General features: G+C 37.9%; 1 protein-coding gene across 3 annotated transcripts in view; it reads right to left on the minus strand.

Annotated features, from left to right (window-relative positions):
• The window catches only part of DCLK1 (doublecortin like kinase 1), a 201,131-nt gene that overhangs the window by 49,388 nt on the left and 133,525 nt on the right, over nt 1–18,218 (minus strand). For all 3 annotated transcript variants that reach the window (XM_070751703.1, XM_070751705.1, XM_070751704.1), the window contains 4 exons: nt 9,993–10,077; nt 5,650–5,758; nt 3,575–3,632; nt 684–803 (listed from right to left, as the gene is read on the minus strand). In XM_070751703.1, the coding sequence (XP_070607804.1) occupies nt 684–803; nt 3,575–3,632; nt 5,650–5,758; nt 9,993–10,077 (372 nt within the window). The remainder of the gene's footprint in view (nt 1–683; nt 804–3,574; nt 3,633–5,649; nt 5,759–9,992; nt 10,078–18,218) is intronic.

Raw genomic sequence — 18,218 nt, forward strand, 5'->3', positions numbered from 1 at the left:
GAGGCTGCTATAAATAGCAGCCTGTGGGTTTGGCTATTGTGGAGGATTATCTGATCCTTGTGTTTCATGACTGCTTTACTGACTTTGACCTTTTGTGTGCTGATTTTTCCCCGCTTTGAAACGCAACCAGAGCAAAGTGTGTTTCACTTTGTGAAAGAAGAAGGACTGTGAATTGCCTCACAGCTGCAAGCTAAGTATCACAGAACTGATAAGGGACTTGTACAAATTACCAGTTTGTTTGGAGACCAAAAGAGGGCTTAGTTTAAGTGAATTTTCATTATAAAGAACATTGTTTTGAATTTTCAAACGTGTGTGTGTCTGAAATTTGTACCTGTGAATTTTTGGGAGGATTCTACCAGAGAGCCCGACAGAACACACTCAGCTTCCATTTTCATATTATAACTTGAGCAGAAAAAGGTTCTTACAAATACAGTATACATTTTAGCTTCTTTCAACAAACATTTATACTTCACGATAATCTACAAAGTATCCCTACATTTAGATAAATATTTACAAGTTACTCCATTCATATCCCCATCTTTAATAATCTTTCTATTGAGGAATAGTATATCTTCTTTTCTCCATGTTCATACACATATTTCTCTACACTGAAGCTAAGATTGGAATTCTGCTAAAAGGCTAACAAACTAAGCAGCAGCAAATCATTGTTCACCTGTACTTACTTTTACAAGCTCCATGACAAGATACAACTCAGTGGGCATATCCATTTCTTCAATCAGGAGAACAATATTGGGATGTTTGACCCGTCTTAAAATAGAAACTTCATTCTGAATCATATGTTCCTGCATAAAAGGACAGGAAAAAAAATATATATGAAAAGAAAATGAAACAAAACCATAGTTGCTCCAGGACCTTTGCCATATTTAACGGGGTAAGTTGCTCTTATAATTTATCAAGTCAGAGTTCATGACTGTAGATGCCATAGGCCAGTGTTTTTCAACCAGTGTGCCGCGGCACACTAGTGTGCCGTGAGGCATGGGTCAAGTGTGCCGCGAAGCTCAGCAAGAGAGAGAAAGAGAGGGAGAAGAGAAAGAAAGCAAGAGAGACAGAAAAAGAAAGCAAGAGAGAGAGAAAAAGAGAGAGAAAGAAAGCAAGAGAGAAAGAGAAAGAGAGAGAAAGAAAGAAAGCAAGAGAGAAAGAAAGCAAGAAAGAGAGAAAGAGAGAGAGAGAGAAAGAAAGCAAGAGAGAGAGAGAAAGATAAGCAGGGAAGGAGGGAGAGATAGAAAGAGCAAAAAAGAGAGGAAGGAAGAGAGAGAGAAAGAAAGAGGGATGGAGAGAGAGAGGAAGGAAGGAAGAGAGAGAAAGAGGGAGAGAAATAGAGCGAAAGGGAGGAAGAGAGAGAGAGAATATTTTTGTCCAAACTTTTTTTAGCCCCCCCATTCTCACCCCCCACTCAATGTGCCCCATGATTTTGTATATGTAAAAAATGTGCCGCAGCTCAAAAAAGGTTGCAAATCACTGCCATAGGCTAGTGATGTTGAACCTTTTTTCCCTTGAGTGCCAAAATAGCATGCGTGTGTGCTATTGTGCATGCGTGAGTGCCCACATCCGCAATTCTATGCCTGGGGAAGACGAAAACAGCTTCCCTCAGTCCCCAGAGGCCCTCTGGAGGCTGCAAACGGCCTGTTTCCCAACTTCTGGTGGGCCCAGTAGGCTCATGTTTCGCCGTCCTCAGGCTCCAAAGGCTTCCTGGACCTGGAGGAGGGTAAAAATGCCCTCCCTCATCCCCTCAGAGGCTCTTTGGAAGCCAAAAACACCCTGCCAGAGCCTCTCTGTGAGCCAAAAATCAGCTGGCTGGAACATATATGCATGTTGGAGCTGAGCTAGGGCAACGGCTCGCATGCCAGCAGATATGGCTCTGCGTGCTACCTGTAGCACCCGTGCCTTAGGTTCGCCGTCACTGCCATAGGCTAAATAAAATCAATATATTCAACTTCTGGTTTTCTTGGCAGTGGTGGCTTGCCTATACGTTGTTTCTTAGGCTGAAAGAGACACTCATTGACCCCAAATCTCTTCACTAGCCTCTCAACCTAGGAGAGGACTAGAACACACAGGCTACTCCTTTCTAATCTATTGTCTTAATCACTACACTAAAGTTTTAGAACCCTTATAAATTAATGCATTTCAATGACTATGCTGAGTCTGAGAAATAGAGGTAGACCATTTAAAATTGCAAGTATTTTATTTAGATTTAAGCTTTCCTATATTTAACATTGTCTTTTAGTATGCCTGTGAACAATTAAACTTCCAACCTGTATCTCTCTCTCTCTCTCTCTCTCTCTCTCTCTCTCTCTCCCTCTACCTCTCTCTCCCTCCCTCCCTCCATCCATCCACCCATCCATCCATCTACCTACCTACCTATATCAGATCTATATTGCTTCTCTATTGCTTGTTTTACCTTATGTGAATCCTCCAGAATATTTTAGAGACTATGAGTCTAGATGTTTGTTGATACTTAAAACATCTGTGAATGATTTAGAAGAAGAATAACACACCAATCACATCAAATCAAGACTCAATAATAAGAATAATATGGGAGGGAGGGTCTTTCGTGAGCCTTCTTTTGGCATTAAATCTGCTAAACATTCACCTAGCTTCAGCACTTTTTCACCTCTCTCCAGCACAAATTGCTTAAATCTTGTCAGCCAGGCAATCCACAATCTCTCCATTTCAAATGTCCTGATCGTAAGGAGATACCCCTAGCTCTGCGATATTGGCCACACCCCTAAAATACTCAGTCTTCACCATCTTCAGAAATATCAGCAGTGTAGGGCCTCCTGTAGCTACAATGGGATGTGTGTACCAAACAGGAAAGGCACTATCAAATTTTTCAGGACCAAATCTCCCTGATCAGGTATCAAAAGCTTCTCTTTGTTTATATATGCACAGGCCAGAGAGATTACACTTGAAAGAAACAATTGCTAATACATCTTGAAGACATGATATATAAGGCTTTCTACATTAAAACAAACACTAATTTAATTTGACTATGTAACTGTAGTTGGACATTTGTTTTTTTAAAAAATCTGTGAGGTAACCAGAGTTTGGATATTATATTACAAGAATAATTCATACGTAATTAATATCTTGGCTCCTGAATGTTATAATTATAGATTCTGGGACATTTTCAAAGGCAGATTTTTACAAACCATATTATAATAATCTAACTACATCGGCTGATCGATGAAGTGTTCAAAGAAGTTCACATGTAGCCAAGCTCATATTACAGGGACTCCTATCCATTTCATCAGTTTCCACATGGCCAAATAACTCCAAGATAACATCACAAGAAATTATTCACATCATCACATTAGATTCCAATTGATACGTAATTCTGAGTCAATGTAAGCTATTTTTTCCTATAAAAACCTTGTGAACATGTCAGGGTGCCCTGCCAAATCCTTGTTCCATCTGTTGTTCAGCAAATGTTAGACTACAATTTTTTTTTAAATTAACCACTAAATTGGAGTGCCTGCAGATTAATCTAATTAAAAAACTGAACATAAGATTCCTCTGTAACATATGATACTCCACTGAGGTTCTCAATACTTACTTTTCCTCTGCATTTACTTTTCTTAATGATTTTCAGGGCATATTCTCTACCAGTTGACCTAACAAATTCAGAAGAAGGAAGAAACAGATTAAATTCATTTATCAATAGTGACAACCTTTTACTATTTAACACCTAGCCTCAAGATTATTTTGCAGAACAGCCTAAATGTATATCTTAATAGAAACAACTAGAAAATCTCCAGCAGAAAATAAGGAACTTTTTATAATGTTTCTATTCTGTTACTGTTGGCAAGCTGCTGTGAAATATGAAGAGATATATGATATTGATTTAAATAATAAAATTGCTAATAGAAATGAAAACATTAAAGATTAAAATGAAGCTGAAATTCACTATTTAAAGCAAAGACTTAGGAAACATCTCACGTTTTATCATATTGCACCATTGTTTTAAAATACATATGCATATACATGTACATATAGATATAATGATATATAACTATATCTACAGCAGCACGAAGTTTACAACTTCAGCCTGATGATGGTGAATGTGATTTCACCGAAACGTCGCATAGTCATGCAAAATATTACATGGGGCAAAACCCGAACTCAGAACAATCTACATATATATATATATATATATATATCTGAGCAAGGCATCATTTTCCCACTAGAGGGCTTCTTGGCATAGTAGTTACTCTGAAATAAGATATCAAAATGCTATATTTATGTGGATTACCAGTTGGAATCCACCTCCTCCTGCTCCTCCCCCCCCCTATTTTTCATCATAGGTTGCATGTTCAACTTTTATTTTTTTAAAAATTCAAATTTTATATTCTGAGTTCTAGTGAAACAGAAATATATGCAGATGCTATTTTATTAAGCAACAGTTGCCTCATTAAGGAATAATAAATTCAGTGTGGCATTTGAATTGCTCCACTCAGCCTCTTTTCTTTGCTATCCCTCACCTTAAAATATAATACTTCAGATGGGCTTAAATATATGACAAAACTTTGGTAGGATAGCCTGAACAATTCCATTGAATGTCCCGGAATGATATATTTTCTCATTTGTTAAACTGTGACATGAAGCTTAGAATACTGGGCTTAGGTTTCTGGGGACACAACTTTATCCCTGACTCAACCTAAGTTATTCTAGGGATGTATGCTTCCCCACAGATTGACAGCATCAGTAGAAGGGAAGAATATGAAAGCTGCCTTGAACCTCTTAAAGGAAAAGAAGAATGAAATGCAATAAATCAATTCTACTCAATCCCTGAATTGGAACGGAATAACTTCTTTATTTAATTATACACTAATCTATACTGTTTAGATAATTCTGGAAAAGAACACATGTTTGATTTGCCTGTGATTGCCTTGGTTGCTTGTAATAAACACAGCTTACCCCATCAGGCTAGGATTCTTTTGCATATAACAACTAGCTTCTACACATAAATTCCTGTCTACAAAAGGACCTGTGTATGCCAACAGCTGCTGCACAGGGAATTTTTCTGACATGACCAAAATGCTCCAAAAGGAAGAAAGTGGGATTTCTCCCTAAAAGTTCTTCTTTACCAAACATTTAATGGAAAAACAGCTATTTTCTGTTCAGTTGACCCCCAGCAAGTTCTATTTTATATGATTATAACCAATGTAGCATATAGACTAGTGCTGGTAACAGCAGAGAGTTGGAAGTCAAAACTGAAAAAGTTATGTTACAGATGGACTTTTTTAATTTCCAAAATATTTATTGTACCTGCTTATATATGAAGCTTTTGAAACTATTGTGTTTCCAAAAGCATATATGTCCCATAAGACCCAACTACAGAAAAAATAATCAAGGATGGTAGAAAATAAAACCAATTCATTTATCAAATTCCTAGATCATATCTCTATTAACAAATGATACGTAACAAAATAGTGCTTCAACTACATAGCTATAACAACATCAACAAAAACTGTTCTTTATAGGCCTAGCTGGAGTCTTTGTTGATGTTGTTATAGCTATGTAGTTGAAGCACTATTTTGTTACGTATCATTTGTAAATAGAGATATGATCTAGGAATAGTCTAATGTTAGGAAATGCTTTTAACAGTAATAAGGGAACAAGCTTGCTCACCTTTCTATACACTCTTTTACAATAGCAAAATTTCCATCTCCTATAGTCCGACCGACTTTATACCTCTCTGCTATTGAGGCTGGAACCTGGAAGCCTTCATCCAACACTTCTAAAAAGAATTGTTAGTAAGCTTTATTTGTGGGAAAAGCAACACATATGTGGCATTTAATACATATTTTACCTATACCTATACTGTTTAAGACAATTGAAACCATCCATAAATGGTATTTTGCAAAACAGAAGAACCATCTTGCTGACATTATCAGAAAGTTTCACAATATTAAATATCAAGTTTATGGACAGTGACTGAACCCATTGCTTGTATCTCATATACAATGGTGATCAATTCACAGACATAACTATTTCATCTCAATGCAGGATTAGTTCAACACACCATAATTAAGTATCTGCAAAAGAAGTTTAACACTCAAACATTTGTTTTATTACATCCTGTAAGCTGAGAACAACACAAACTTGCTCATGTGATAACTCCTATTTTCCTCCTTTTGTATAAAATATTTGGTTTTTAAATAAGTGTTCTCAATAATGTCACTAACATTCAACCTGGACACCAGACACCTTCACAGTTAAATCAAAAGAGAGGAAAAATGGATTATATTTATTTTATTTTAGCAGCCATTAGAGAATTACTATTCTTCAATTAAAAAAAAAAACTCAAGCCATATACCTTCTCTTAAATGAATCATGTTTAGCTTTTTCTAATCATTAGATTTTCATCAAACATATTTTCTTTTAATCCTTTAAATTCTGTTCTACAATCAGTGGAATCATTAAACTGTCCTGACCAGATAACTTCTTGTTTTGTTTTTGGTAAGCTTTCTCAATTTGATTAAAGAGATGAATCTGTACCAAACTTGGTTTTGTCAGGGCAAAGCTTTAGCTTTTCCCATTGCCTCCTGATTCCTACAGACTCTAGACACAGGGGATCAGAATAGGCTGGTTAGCCTGGGATTGAAATATTCATGAGCAGACGGATGATACCTGACATTAAAATTGCCCACAAGGAAAAAATGATTCCCTGCACTTAAAAAAAAAAAAAGCAAGATGGCCAAGATATTTGCATATATGTCCTGAGTTTGTTTGATGATTTAAATTTGTTAGAGCCACCTATTTCAGTAGATTCTGATAATCTTACAATCAGTTTCATAGCACATTATTCTTCCAATATTTTGCAGCTTGAAGCAGCAAGCTGAATGGCTTTGATTACAAAGGCTATTAATCAGTGAAGTGCTACCAAAATTTTTACTACCAAACTGCGGGTGTGGCTTAAACAGGATGCCCTGCATTTTCTTTCAACATATTTCAATGCAAATTGGGTGCTCTGGGATGGAGCTCCATTTTTGCTACCCTGCTGCATTCCCCCCGCATCCAGGTAGCAGCCCACCCCTGCTATTAATGTATAGTTGGAAGATCTGAAAGGTCAGTTGGGAGACCAACGATTTTGAAGACGTTCTATCTGTGATGTCACTGAGACAACACTATCTTAACAGCATAAAACCAAACAGTTAATTTATGAGTTCTCATATCTCAATTCACTTTTAAAAGAAGACATACCAAATCAAATCTTCCCATTGGGCTTGGTTATCCAATGGGAAGATTTGACTTGTTATTTGACCTATCCAATGTGGATAATTATTCAAATAATGTGGATAATGTTTCAAATAAGTGGAAGTGATGTGCCGGTGTCTGGAGGTGGTTAGGGCCTAGATGGGTGTCAACAGACTCAAACTCAACCCTGATAAGACGGAGTGGCTGTGGGTTTTGCCTCCCAGGGACAATTCCATCTGTCCATCCATCACCCTGGGGGGGGGAATTATTGACCCCCTTGGAGAGGATCTGCAACTTGGGCATCCTCTTCGATCCACAACTCACATTAAAGAAACATCTTTCAGCTGTGGCGAGGGGGACGTTTGCCCAGGTTCGCCTGGTGCACCAGTTGCGGCCCTATTTGGACCGGGAGTCACTGCTCACAGTCACTCATGCCCTCATCACCTCGAGGCTTGACTACTGTAACACTCTCTACATGAGGCTACCTTTGAAGAGTGTTCGGAAACTTCAGATCGTGCAGAATGCAGCTGCGAGAGCAATCATGGGCTTTCCCAAATATGCCCATGTTACTCCAACACTCCGCAGTCTGCATTGGTTGCTGATCAGTTTCCAGTCACAATTCAAAGTGTTGGTCATCACCTATAAAGCCCTTCATGGCACCGGACCAGGGTTTCTACGAGACTGCCTTCTGCCGCATGAATCCCAGCGACCGGTTAGGTCCCACAGAGTTGGTCTCCTCCGGGTCCCGTCAACTAAACAATGTTATTTGGTGGGACCCAGGGGAAGAGCCTTCTCTGTGGCAGCTCCAACAATCTAGAATCAGCTCCCTCCAGAGATTAGAACTGCCCCCACCCTCCTTGCCTTTCGTAAACTCCTTAAAACCCACCTCGTCGTCAAGCGTGGGGGAACTGAAATATCCCCCCCTGCCTATGTAGTTTTTTGTGTATGATATGACTGTATGTATGTTTTTATATATTGATGTTTCTTGTTTTTTAGACTTTTTAAATGTATTATTGTTATTTTAGATTCTAACTATTAGATTTGTCATTATATATTGTTTTTCATCATTGCTGTAAGCCACCCCGAGTCTACGGAGAGGGGCGGCATACAAATCTAATAAATAATAATAATAATAATAATAATAATAATAATAATAATAAAATAAGATTTGACCTATCCAATGTGAATAATTTCTTCTTATTCTGAAAAAAAATCGTGAAATAACCCACCCATTTTCTTTGACAATCAACATGATTAATTGCAAATGACTAATTATGCCTATCTTGAGATGAGATGCTATAGGATGTTCCAGGGAAAGGGAGAAGCATGAGAAACAAATTAAAGAATAATTTACTCTTAATTATACTAGACAAAAGTTGTGCAGGAAAATTATTTGGCAGGATTTCAAGATTAATGTCATGCTCTGGAAGAATGATCAACTCAGCAGAAAAAGAAAAATTATTTAAAATTTCTGTGAAGACCTGTCTGCAACAAATTAGAATTTCTCTGGCAGAATCTAAAAATAGATGTTTCGTGGAGTTCAATTTATACAACATAAGAAAATTATAAACAGCAATAACATACTCATGCTCACCTTAAACACTGGAAGAAGCCTGAAATTATATAGAATTCACTAGCAAATAAAAATGACTTAGCAGCACACAAAAAAGGAAAGGTTAAATACAAGTCCTGGACAGAATATATTTAATTATTTCTAAAGAAATAGCCATTTTTTTAAAAAAAAAAAAAACCCTGAAACCTTTCATTTAATTGAAAATTGGTTTTTGCAAAAAAAATTCCACCCTTAATCTGAATCACTGAAAAATACCAGAACCCTCTTTTCCTACTTTCAATCCATAGCTTCTCCCTCAGTTCCCAATTTTAATTTTGCTTCTACCTTTTTCAAGGAGTCAATTTTTGTCTCCCTAGAAAATCTCTCTCCCTTGATGTTGGCAGTCAATTTGAAAATCCAGACTAGGTTGCAGACTAACATTCACAATACTTCAGTTCAGCTCACATGAAATCATTATATAACCCCTCCTATTTGTGGCTTGTATACAAAAGGTTTAGGCAATAACTAATTAACTTTCAAACCATATCAATTAAAACCTCTATAAACAATCTGAACTAGAAAGTTAACCAAACTTTTTTTTTGTCAAGGACATGTACTCTCATACTTAGTAGATGATATACAGTAGGAATATGTTGGATGGGAGCATGGCTCATTGTCTAAGACACTGAGCTTGTTGATCGAAAGGTTGGCAGTTCAGCAGCTCAAATCCCTAGTGCCGCATAACGGAGTGAGCTCCCTTACTTGCCCCAACTTCTGCCAACTTAGCAGTTCAAAAGCATTTAAAAATGCAAGTAGAATAATAGGGACCACTTTTGAAAGAAAGGTAACAGCGTCCCTTGCAACTTTGGCATTTAGTCATACCGACTACATGACTACGGAAACGTCTTTGGAAAGTACTGCTTCTTCGGCTTTGAAACAGAGATGAGCACCACCCCCTAGAGTTGGGAACAACTAGCACATATGTGCAAGGAGAACCTTTTACCTTTACCTTAGGAATATTTTGATTATTGCAAAAAATGGAAAATAGCTATGGAAGTACCTGATTATACAGTAACACATAGATGCCAAAGACAGTTTCATACAAAACATCAATTCTGCCCTAATATCAAAAATCTTTCTTTAACTTTTAGAGGCAATAAATTATAGAGACCTTTGTATTATCACATTTCAAACCGAGAGGCATTTTATCTACTTATATTACCTTCACCAGTCCCATCGGTTTCATCCATCGAACTGCAGACTTTGGTAGAGGCTAGTGAGGTAGAGGAGCCACTGTGCTGAGAGCTCTGAAAATACAGAATTGGATTGAATAAAGATAATTTAATATGGTTTCAAGAAAGCTAGATTATAACAAAAAGCATCTAGAACTGTGATGGCGAATCTATGGCAAGCCACCACTGCCAAGAAAACCAGAAGTTGAATATATTGATTTTATTTATCCTATGGCAGTGATGGCAAACCTATGGCACTGGTGTCACAGGTGGCACATGGAGCCATATCTGCTGGCACGCGAGCCGTTGCCCTAGATCAGCTCCAATGTGCATATGTGTGCCGGCCAGCTGATTTTTGGCTCACACAGAGGTCCTGGGAGGGTGTTTTTGGCTCCCAGAGAGCCTTCGAGGGGGATGGGAGAGGGCATTTTCACCCTTCCATGGCTCCAGAGAAGCTTTTGGAGCCTCGAGAGGGCAAAACACAAGCCTACTGGGCCCACCAGAAGTTGGGAAACAGGTCATTTCTGGCCTCCAGGGGGTGGAGTAAGCTGTTTTCACCCTACCCATGCATTGAATTATGGGTGTGGGCACTCGTACATGCTGATAGCACACGCCCACGCTCTTTCGGCACTTGAGCTAAAAAAAGGTTCACTATCACTGATCTAGAGGGACTTCTTGATAATCGGAAATGATTTTTTTTTATTAAAAAAAACAAAGCTTCTGAAACATTCTCTTTATGAACATCTTTGGAAACCATTTTCAACTTACTGCTTATTATATAAAAACATGGTATGCAACATTATACTTCCTTGTTAGTCTCATTTTTTAACAATTCAAAATACCTCTGTTAAAGTGTCCTATTGAAAATTTATTGCTCTGTTTCTTTGAGTAATTCATCATTTAGGATTTGAGGTGTTAGTCACCGGTACATGTTCTTCTGCTTTCTTACCTGTAAAGTTACCTGTAAAGTTACCTGTAAAGTTAACTACAGGAATGACTCGCCATAGCAGCTCAATTTTCGCTACCAGTGCGATGGTGTCAACCCGCTCCTGTTGTACACATTGGTGTGTGTGTGTGTGTATTACAAAGGGTGAAGTAAACCATATACCATTTGTAATACACCCCAAATACATCCCAAATAAGACAATAATACATAGTATAATTTATAATTTATTACATAATTTATTAATAAATACACCCCAAATAGGACATCCCCTGACAATAAGCCCAATCAGGCTTTTGAGTACGTCGCAATAAGGCCAAGCGCTTATTTCAGGGTTCAAAAAAATGTAAGGCAGGGTCTTATTTTCGGGAAAACGTGTTGTATGTTGTTGGTTTGAGCTCCAAGTTTGGCAATTTGGTTGCAAATGTTTCATCCTCATTCATGGAGACATCTTCAGTGGGGTTTGAATTGTGCTTGTCTGGGGAGTAATAACCTTTAAATAGCCTTTTTGAGTCTTGTCTGATTTTGGGTTGTGTAGTTATGTTGGTTTGAGCTCTAGCTTGGAGATTTGGTTGCAAAAGTTTTGGAGTTGATTTGGTTTTAGCTGCTGAGTCATAGTCCTTGGTTTGAAATACTGTCTGTGTGATGTAAATTAATGGTGTTGTTGTTTGGATATTGTCATTTTCTGATTTCGGGTTGATTTGGTTGGCTGCGTATGAAGTGGTCAGTCAACCGAATCAACCCCAAACCAGACCATGACAACATCAGAAGACATCTCAACAACACCAGCACTAATTTACATCACACAAGCATAATCCAAAGTGCACTGAAGATACCTCCTTGAATGGGGACAAAACTTCTGCAACCAAATCTTCAAGCTCAGAGCTCAAACCAACATAACTACCAACCTGAGCTACTAATATGTCCAGTCAACGAAGCAGTGGAAGTGATGTGCCGGTGCCTGAAGGCTGTTGGGGCCTGGATGGATGTCAACAAACTCAAACTCAACCCAGACAAGACGGAGTGGCTGTGGGTCTTGCCTCCCAAGGACAATTCCATCTGTCCGTCCATTACCCTGGGGGGGGGGAATCATTGACCCCCTCAGAGAGTGTTCGCAACTTGGGCGTCCTCCTCGATCCACAGCTCACATTAGAGAAACATCTTTCATCTGTGTCGAGGGGGGCGTTTGTCCAGGTTCGCCTGGTGCACCAGTTGTGGCCCTATCTGGTCCGGGACTCACTGCTCACAGTCACTCATGCCCTCATCACCTTGAGGCTCGACTACTGTAATGCTCTCTACATGGGACTACCTTTGAAAAGTGTTCGGAAACTTCAGATCGTGCAGAATGCAGCTGCGAGAGCAATCATGGGCTTTCCCAAATATGCCCATGTTACACCAACACTCTGCAGTCTGCATTGGTTGCCGATCAGTTTCCGGTCACAATTCAAAGTGTTGGTTATGACCTATAAAGCTCTTCATGGCACTGGACCAGATTACCTCAGGGGGCGCCTTCTGCTGCATGAATCCCAGCGACCAGTTAGGTCCCACAGAGTGGGTCTTCTCCGGGTCCCGTCAACTAAACAATGTCGCTTGGCGGGACCCAGGGGAAGAGCCTTCTCTGTGGTGGCCCCAGCCCTCTGGAACCAACTCCCCCCAGAGATTAGAATTGCCCCCACCTTCCTTGCCTTTCATAAGCTGCTTAAAACCCACCTCTGCCGACAGGCATGGGGGAATTGAGATATGTTTCCCCCTAGGCCTTTACAATTTTATGCATGGTATGTCTGTATGTATGATTAGTTTTTATAATAATGGGTTTTTAAATGTTTTTAGTATTGGATTATTGTTATATGCTGTTTTATTACTGCTGTTAGCCGCCCCGAGTCTGCGGAGAGGGGCGGCATACAAATCCAATAAATACAATACAATGCAATAAATACAATATTCAGAGACATTTCAAACCATATATAGTGTACTATATTTTTTTTACTAAACACATTAGATAAATAGGACTTTTACATAAATTAGATAAATAGGAAAGAGCCTTGGTGGTATTTGTATTTTATTTGTATAGATAATTAACATACTTATTATTTTTATAGCAAGCTCACATAATTGTATATTCTTTCAAGAGGCAACATAATATTTGAGCCTGGACTGCAAATTTCCCCAAACCACAGAGATTGTAACGTTTTCTGTATCTGCTTGCTACCATCTAGTGGTATTTCTAAGGTTCAGAAATTGCAGTCCTAATAATAATGCTTCTTATATCAAATTACCTTGGTTTTACTAAATAAAGATATTATCAATAGATTTCTAGCTATAAGGAATCAAATTATAAATTTTTCAACTACTTAAGGATCAGAATTATAATACAAAAGAAGGTAAAATCTGTTCAATGTATATTAATTGTAATCTTTTGACCCCTTTCTTCTAAGAACTTTTACACTTAAATTCATTATGCCTTAATCTCTATAAGTGATATGACTAATTTCTTCTTGTGAAAGGAAAATGTTACTTATCACTGCCTTCTCATTTCTACTTTTCAGTGACAACTCTGAACTAAACTCATCTATTCAACACACAATATTAACAGATGGCTGCCAACATGTTTTTTTGAGTCCATGAGCTGCTGAATGGCCAAATAAGTGGAGACAAAGAGTTATTCTAAAGAGTTGGCTTCATCTAGTATGATAAGATTCATAGATGAGTTGGGAATATACAGGCAAGCAATCTTGCCCAAATGTAACATATTCTCCAATTTATTATTTCCAAACTTAGTCGCCCAAAGACTGAGAATTCATGAAAGCTGAAGTCCAATATATCCAAAGAACATCAGGTTGATGAATTCTCTATCACTCTGATACTTCTTTTATATTATTATTATTATTATTATTATTATTATTATTATTATTATTATATTTGTATGCTGCCCCTCTCCAAGGATTCGGAGCGGCTCACAACAAGAAAACAGTACAAATCCAATAGTTAAAAACAGTTTAAAACCCTTAACATAAAAACAATCATCCATCTCATACAGACCATACATAAAGTGGAGACAGCCCAGGGGAATCAATTTCCCCATGCCTGATGGCAGAGGTGGGTTTTGAGGAGTTTGCAAAAGGCAAAGAGGGTGGGGGCAGTCCTAATCTCCGGGGGAAGTTGATTCCAGAGAGTTGGGGCCACCACAAAGAAGGCTCTTCCCTTGGGTCCCGCCAGATGACATTGTTTCATCGGTGGGACCCGGAGAAGGCCAACTCTGTGGGACCTAACCGGTTGCTGGGATTCGTGCGGCAGAGTATTGGTAAGAGATAAAACAAGACAGTGGAAATACATTCCTAGACTATTAAAGATATCTGAGCATCAAACTCTCATGATAGCAATGAGCCTTTTCTGGTTTGTGTGTGTGTGTGGGGGGGGGTGTTGCACAAAGAAAACAGACAGGGACAGGTTGGGAATGTACCAAATAAATTGAGCATTTGCGTGGGAAGTTTATAGTAAAATCCCAGACAGAAAAGATATCTGATATTAATTACCATATTCACAGTAAAAAGAAATAAATTTCAAGTTTGCACATATTTATTTCCATGTTTGTTTCAATACATCATTTAAAAATAATATGTATCATAATGTAATTTAAACAATCTATAGTCATTAATAATGGTGATGTAGCTCTATTTCATTTAGATCACTTTACAAAATGGACTCCACAGATTTTTAATCTTAAGGAAAATAAACCTGAATAATATCATTTAAAAATCAGATCATTCTGAGATCTTTGATTTCAGTGCACAGTTACTTTTCAACCGTATTAATAATAATAGAACTGAAATACACAGTTCGGATCTGCACCCCCAGATCTAAAGGGAAAACATCATTTGAGTTCTGCTTTTGATCCAGGAGCAGAGATTAAGTATTACTGAGATAAAAATGAATTATATTGAACTCTAAACTAATGAGTGCATTAAGATTTTCAAACTATTAGGAAGAAAAAAATAAACACCACAACTTTCAATTAAGCAAAATACCAGTATGTTTCCTTGAAAATGTTAGCGTTTAAAGTAGTGATCCAGTTTGGTATACTGATTAAAACAATTGTGGCCTCTAGTATTTCTTTAGTTACAAAGTCAGCTGTGTGACCTTGGGCCAGTCACTTTCTCTCAGCCCTGTAGAGGAAGCAATAGTAAATAACTTTTGAAAAACCTTGCCAACAAAGCTACAGGGATTAGCCCAAGAAGTCACCAGGAGTCAAAAATTTTGACACAAAGTTTTGGATAACAAACCATGGCTTGCTAATATTTATGCCTTGCTTGCCAATTACAGTATTCCCTTTGTAATATGTTCAGTCCAAGTCTTAATAAATTATTGTTTGGGGAATGCATTAAAATTTAAGCAGGACATTATGTGACTAGATATTGTTTGCTCCGATCTCTGGTATGATCCAAATAGTTTCCAGAAAAGTTCCTAGCCATAAAGTTGCTTGGGTGATAATGTATGAATCTGTCTAGAAGAATAATGAAACATTAAATTAAAGTTGGACGCTAAAGCTGCCATCACATGTAAATGTAATTGTGTATCCCACCAAACTCGGTGGAATTCACAGTGCAAATATTATTGAATACATTAATAATCCACAATCATTTATCTTTAGTTTATCCTTCATCACATTATTATTGAGCAGGGACATTATGAAATTCCACTATCTGCTTTAAACCGGTGAGAAAATTATTTACTAATCTACATTAATTACTAATCTACATTTAAATTAATCTTATTTTATGCTATTTTTCCCTGTGTTTAATATTATAAATCAGCAACAGATTTTGTTATTTAGGGACAAAAACATTTTTCAGAAATACTTGAATGAGAACAGTTTTCAGTTGCTCTTTGGGGTTAAATGAATGCCTTTTGTAAGGGTTCTTTAAAAAATAAAATACAAATCTTTTTTGTAATATCAGAAAAGAATGAAAACCACAAGCTATTCTCTAAGATAAATTTCAATACAAATCAGATAAAATCCACTCAACCAAATAATATTATTTTGGTAAGAGACCATAATTTAGTAAGAAAATTTTGGTCACCATACCACCTGCTGGAAATGTAATGAAATGAATTTTTTTCCTGTATACTTTCTGGGTAAAATATAACTTACTAACAAGTAATACTCTTTATGTTTGGCAGAAATAATTAAACAATCATCATGAGCTACACTAAATCCTATTGTAAAGGCTTCAGACTTATTTTCTTTAATTTTTATTTATTACATGACGGTCAAGGTTGGTCATTATATATTTCAAAAGTTTGAAGGATATTAATTTTTTTCTCTCAATTATTATTCCATAATTATGGAACAGCAATTCATATGTTGCATGACTATAACTGGGCAAACGTCCTGGGTAGCAGTGATGGGCTACCAAAATTTTTACTACCACACTGTGGGCGTGGCTTATTCATTTTGTTTCAATGTCTTTCAGTGCAAATTGGGTGTTCTGGGGTGGAGTCGCTACCCCACTGCGTTCCCCCTGTCCGGGCAGTAGCCCACCCCGATTATCTGCTATATAAAGTATATGTACACACACGCACGCACAGCTCTTCTAAAATTATATATATTCAACCTCATTTGGCATGATAGGATAAACATACCCAGAGCCCAGAAGTAAAAAAAAGGGGGGGGGGAATCAAAATTTTGCTACCGGTACTGTGTGCCCGACCAAAATTTTACTACCAGTACTGTGTACCTGACGGTACCCATAGGAGCACACCACTGCTGGGCAGTTATTGTGAAGTTATGCACACTGTACTGCAACATAGCTGTAGATCACATTAGAATTACTGGTGGTGGGAAGAGATAATTCCAGACCAAAAAGCCTTTGAAGAACCTAAAGCACGCAATATAAATGGCAAGTCTAAATTTTAATTTAGGCTGCACCATTTGAAATGTCATCACCATTAAACAAACTTTAAGAGGAAGTTCCTGCTTCAGTTTCTGGCCACCAGGCTGCTTTTATGGCACACCTACATTAAAGAAAGTAGCTGCATAAAAGTAGGATTTGATCTGTAAGTACTTCACTTCCAGATCAGCTTAATTTAACAGATGGCCAACATACCACCATTACTCTACAACGGAAAAAGGAAGATCAGCACTCTAGGGTTTCAACCACATTTTACTGAAACTTTTGTTCTGCAGTTCATTGGTAAATATTTTAAACAGATAATCTCAGTAATAGTCCTCAGGCTGAAAGTACTGTACATCAGTGCATACTAGTGCTTTAAGCATAGAAATTAATATATGCTGAAGATCTTTCTTCTTTTTTATTTGTAACTTAAAGGGAGCAGTTTATGTCTGACGTATCATAGAATAAAAGGTTGTAAATCAGAATGCCTATGATTCTGCTCAATATTTTCCATAATATTTATTATTGGAAAATGTTCTGCCGGGCTCTCTGGTAGGAGCCTCCCAAAAATTCAAGGGTACAAATTTCAGACACACACACGTTTGAAAATTCAAAACAATGTTCTTTATCACAAAATTCAAAATAAACTAAGCACTCATTTTGAATTGCAAAGAGCACTCTTCCCAAAACAACCGGGTAGTCTGTACAATTTCCCTTAAGCAGTCATTAAGTACTTAGCTAGCAGCTGTGAAGAAACTTCACACCCCTTCTTCTTGCAATGAAGTGAGACACACACACACGTTGCTCTGCTTTGGTTTCAAAGGTGTGAAAAATCAACAAAGTCCAGAAAACAGCAACACACGATTCCTGAAGAACTGCGATCAGATACTCTTCCACAACGGCCAAACCCACACGCTGCTATTTATAGCAGCAGCCCTAATTACTGGAGCCCCACCCAAACACAGGTGGCCTCTCTTATCTCCTGTAATATGTCCTTACTTGGTCTCTTCTACACATAATTCTGCTCTTGCGTGGGTCCAAGATGCCTTCATCCGAATCAATGGAAGATAAGGGAGATTGACTGCCTGGGCTGTGTGCCAAGCCCCCCTCTTCCAAGTCACTCCCACCTTCTTCTTCATCCAAGGAAACTAAACTCTGCACTGACTCTGTCGGAAATAACACAGGCCTATGACATGTTGAGGTTTCCCCTGCATCCCCTCCCCATTCCCTGGGGCAGGAGCTGGGCCAGAGCCAACCACAACAGGAAAATAAAAAGGACAGTCAGATTAATTTTACCAAGGTTTTGTGGTTTGTAACATTTACACTGTCTCATTGTGAAGAAACATTGGATCCAGGGACATAGGTTTAAGGCTAGTGCTCCC

The sequence above is a fragment of the Erythrolamprus reginae genome, chromosome 4 (genome assembly GCF_031021105.1).
Source record: "Erythrolamprus reginae isolate rEryReg1 chromosome 4, rEryReg1.hap1, whole genome shotgun sequence".
Taxonomy (NCBI): Eukaryota; Metazoa; Chordata; class Lepidosauria; order Squamata; family Dipsadidae; genus Erythrolamprus; species Erythrolamprus reginae.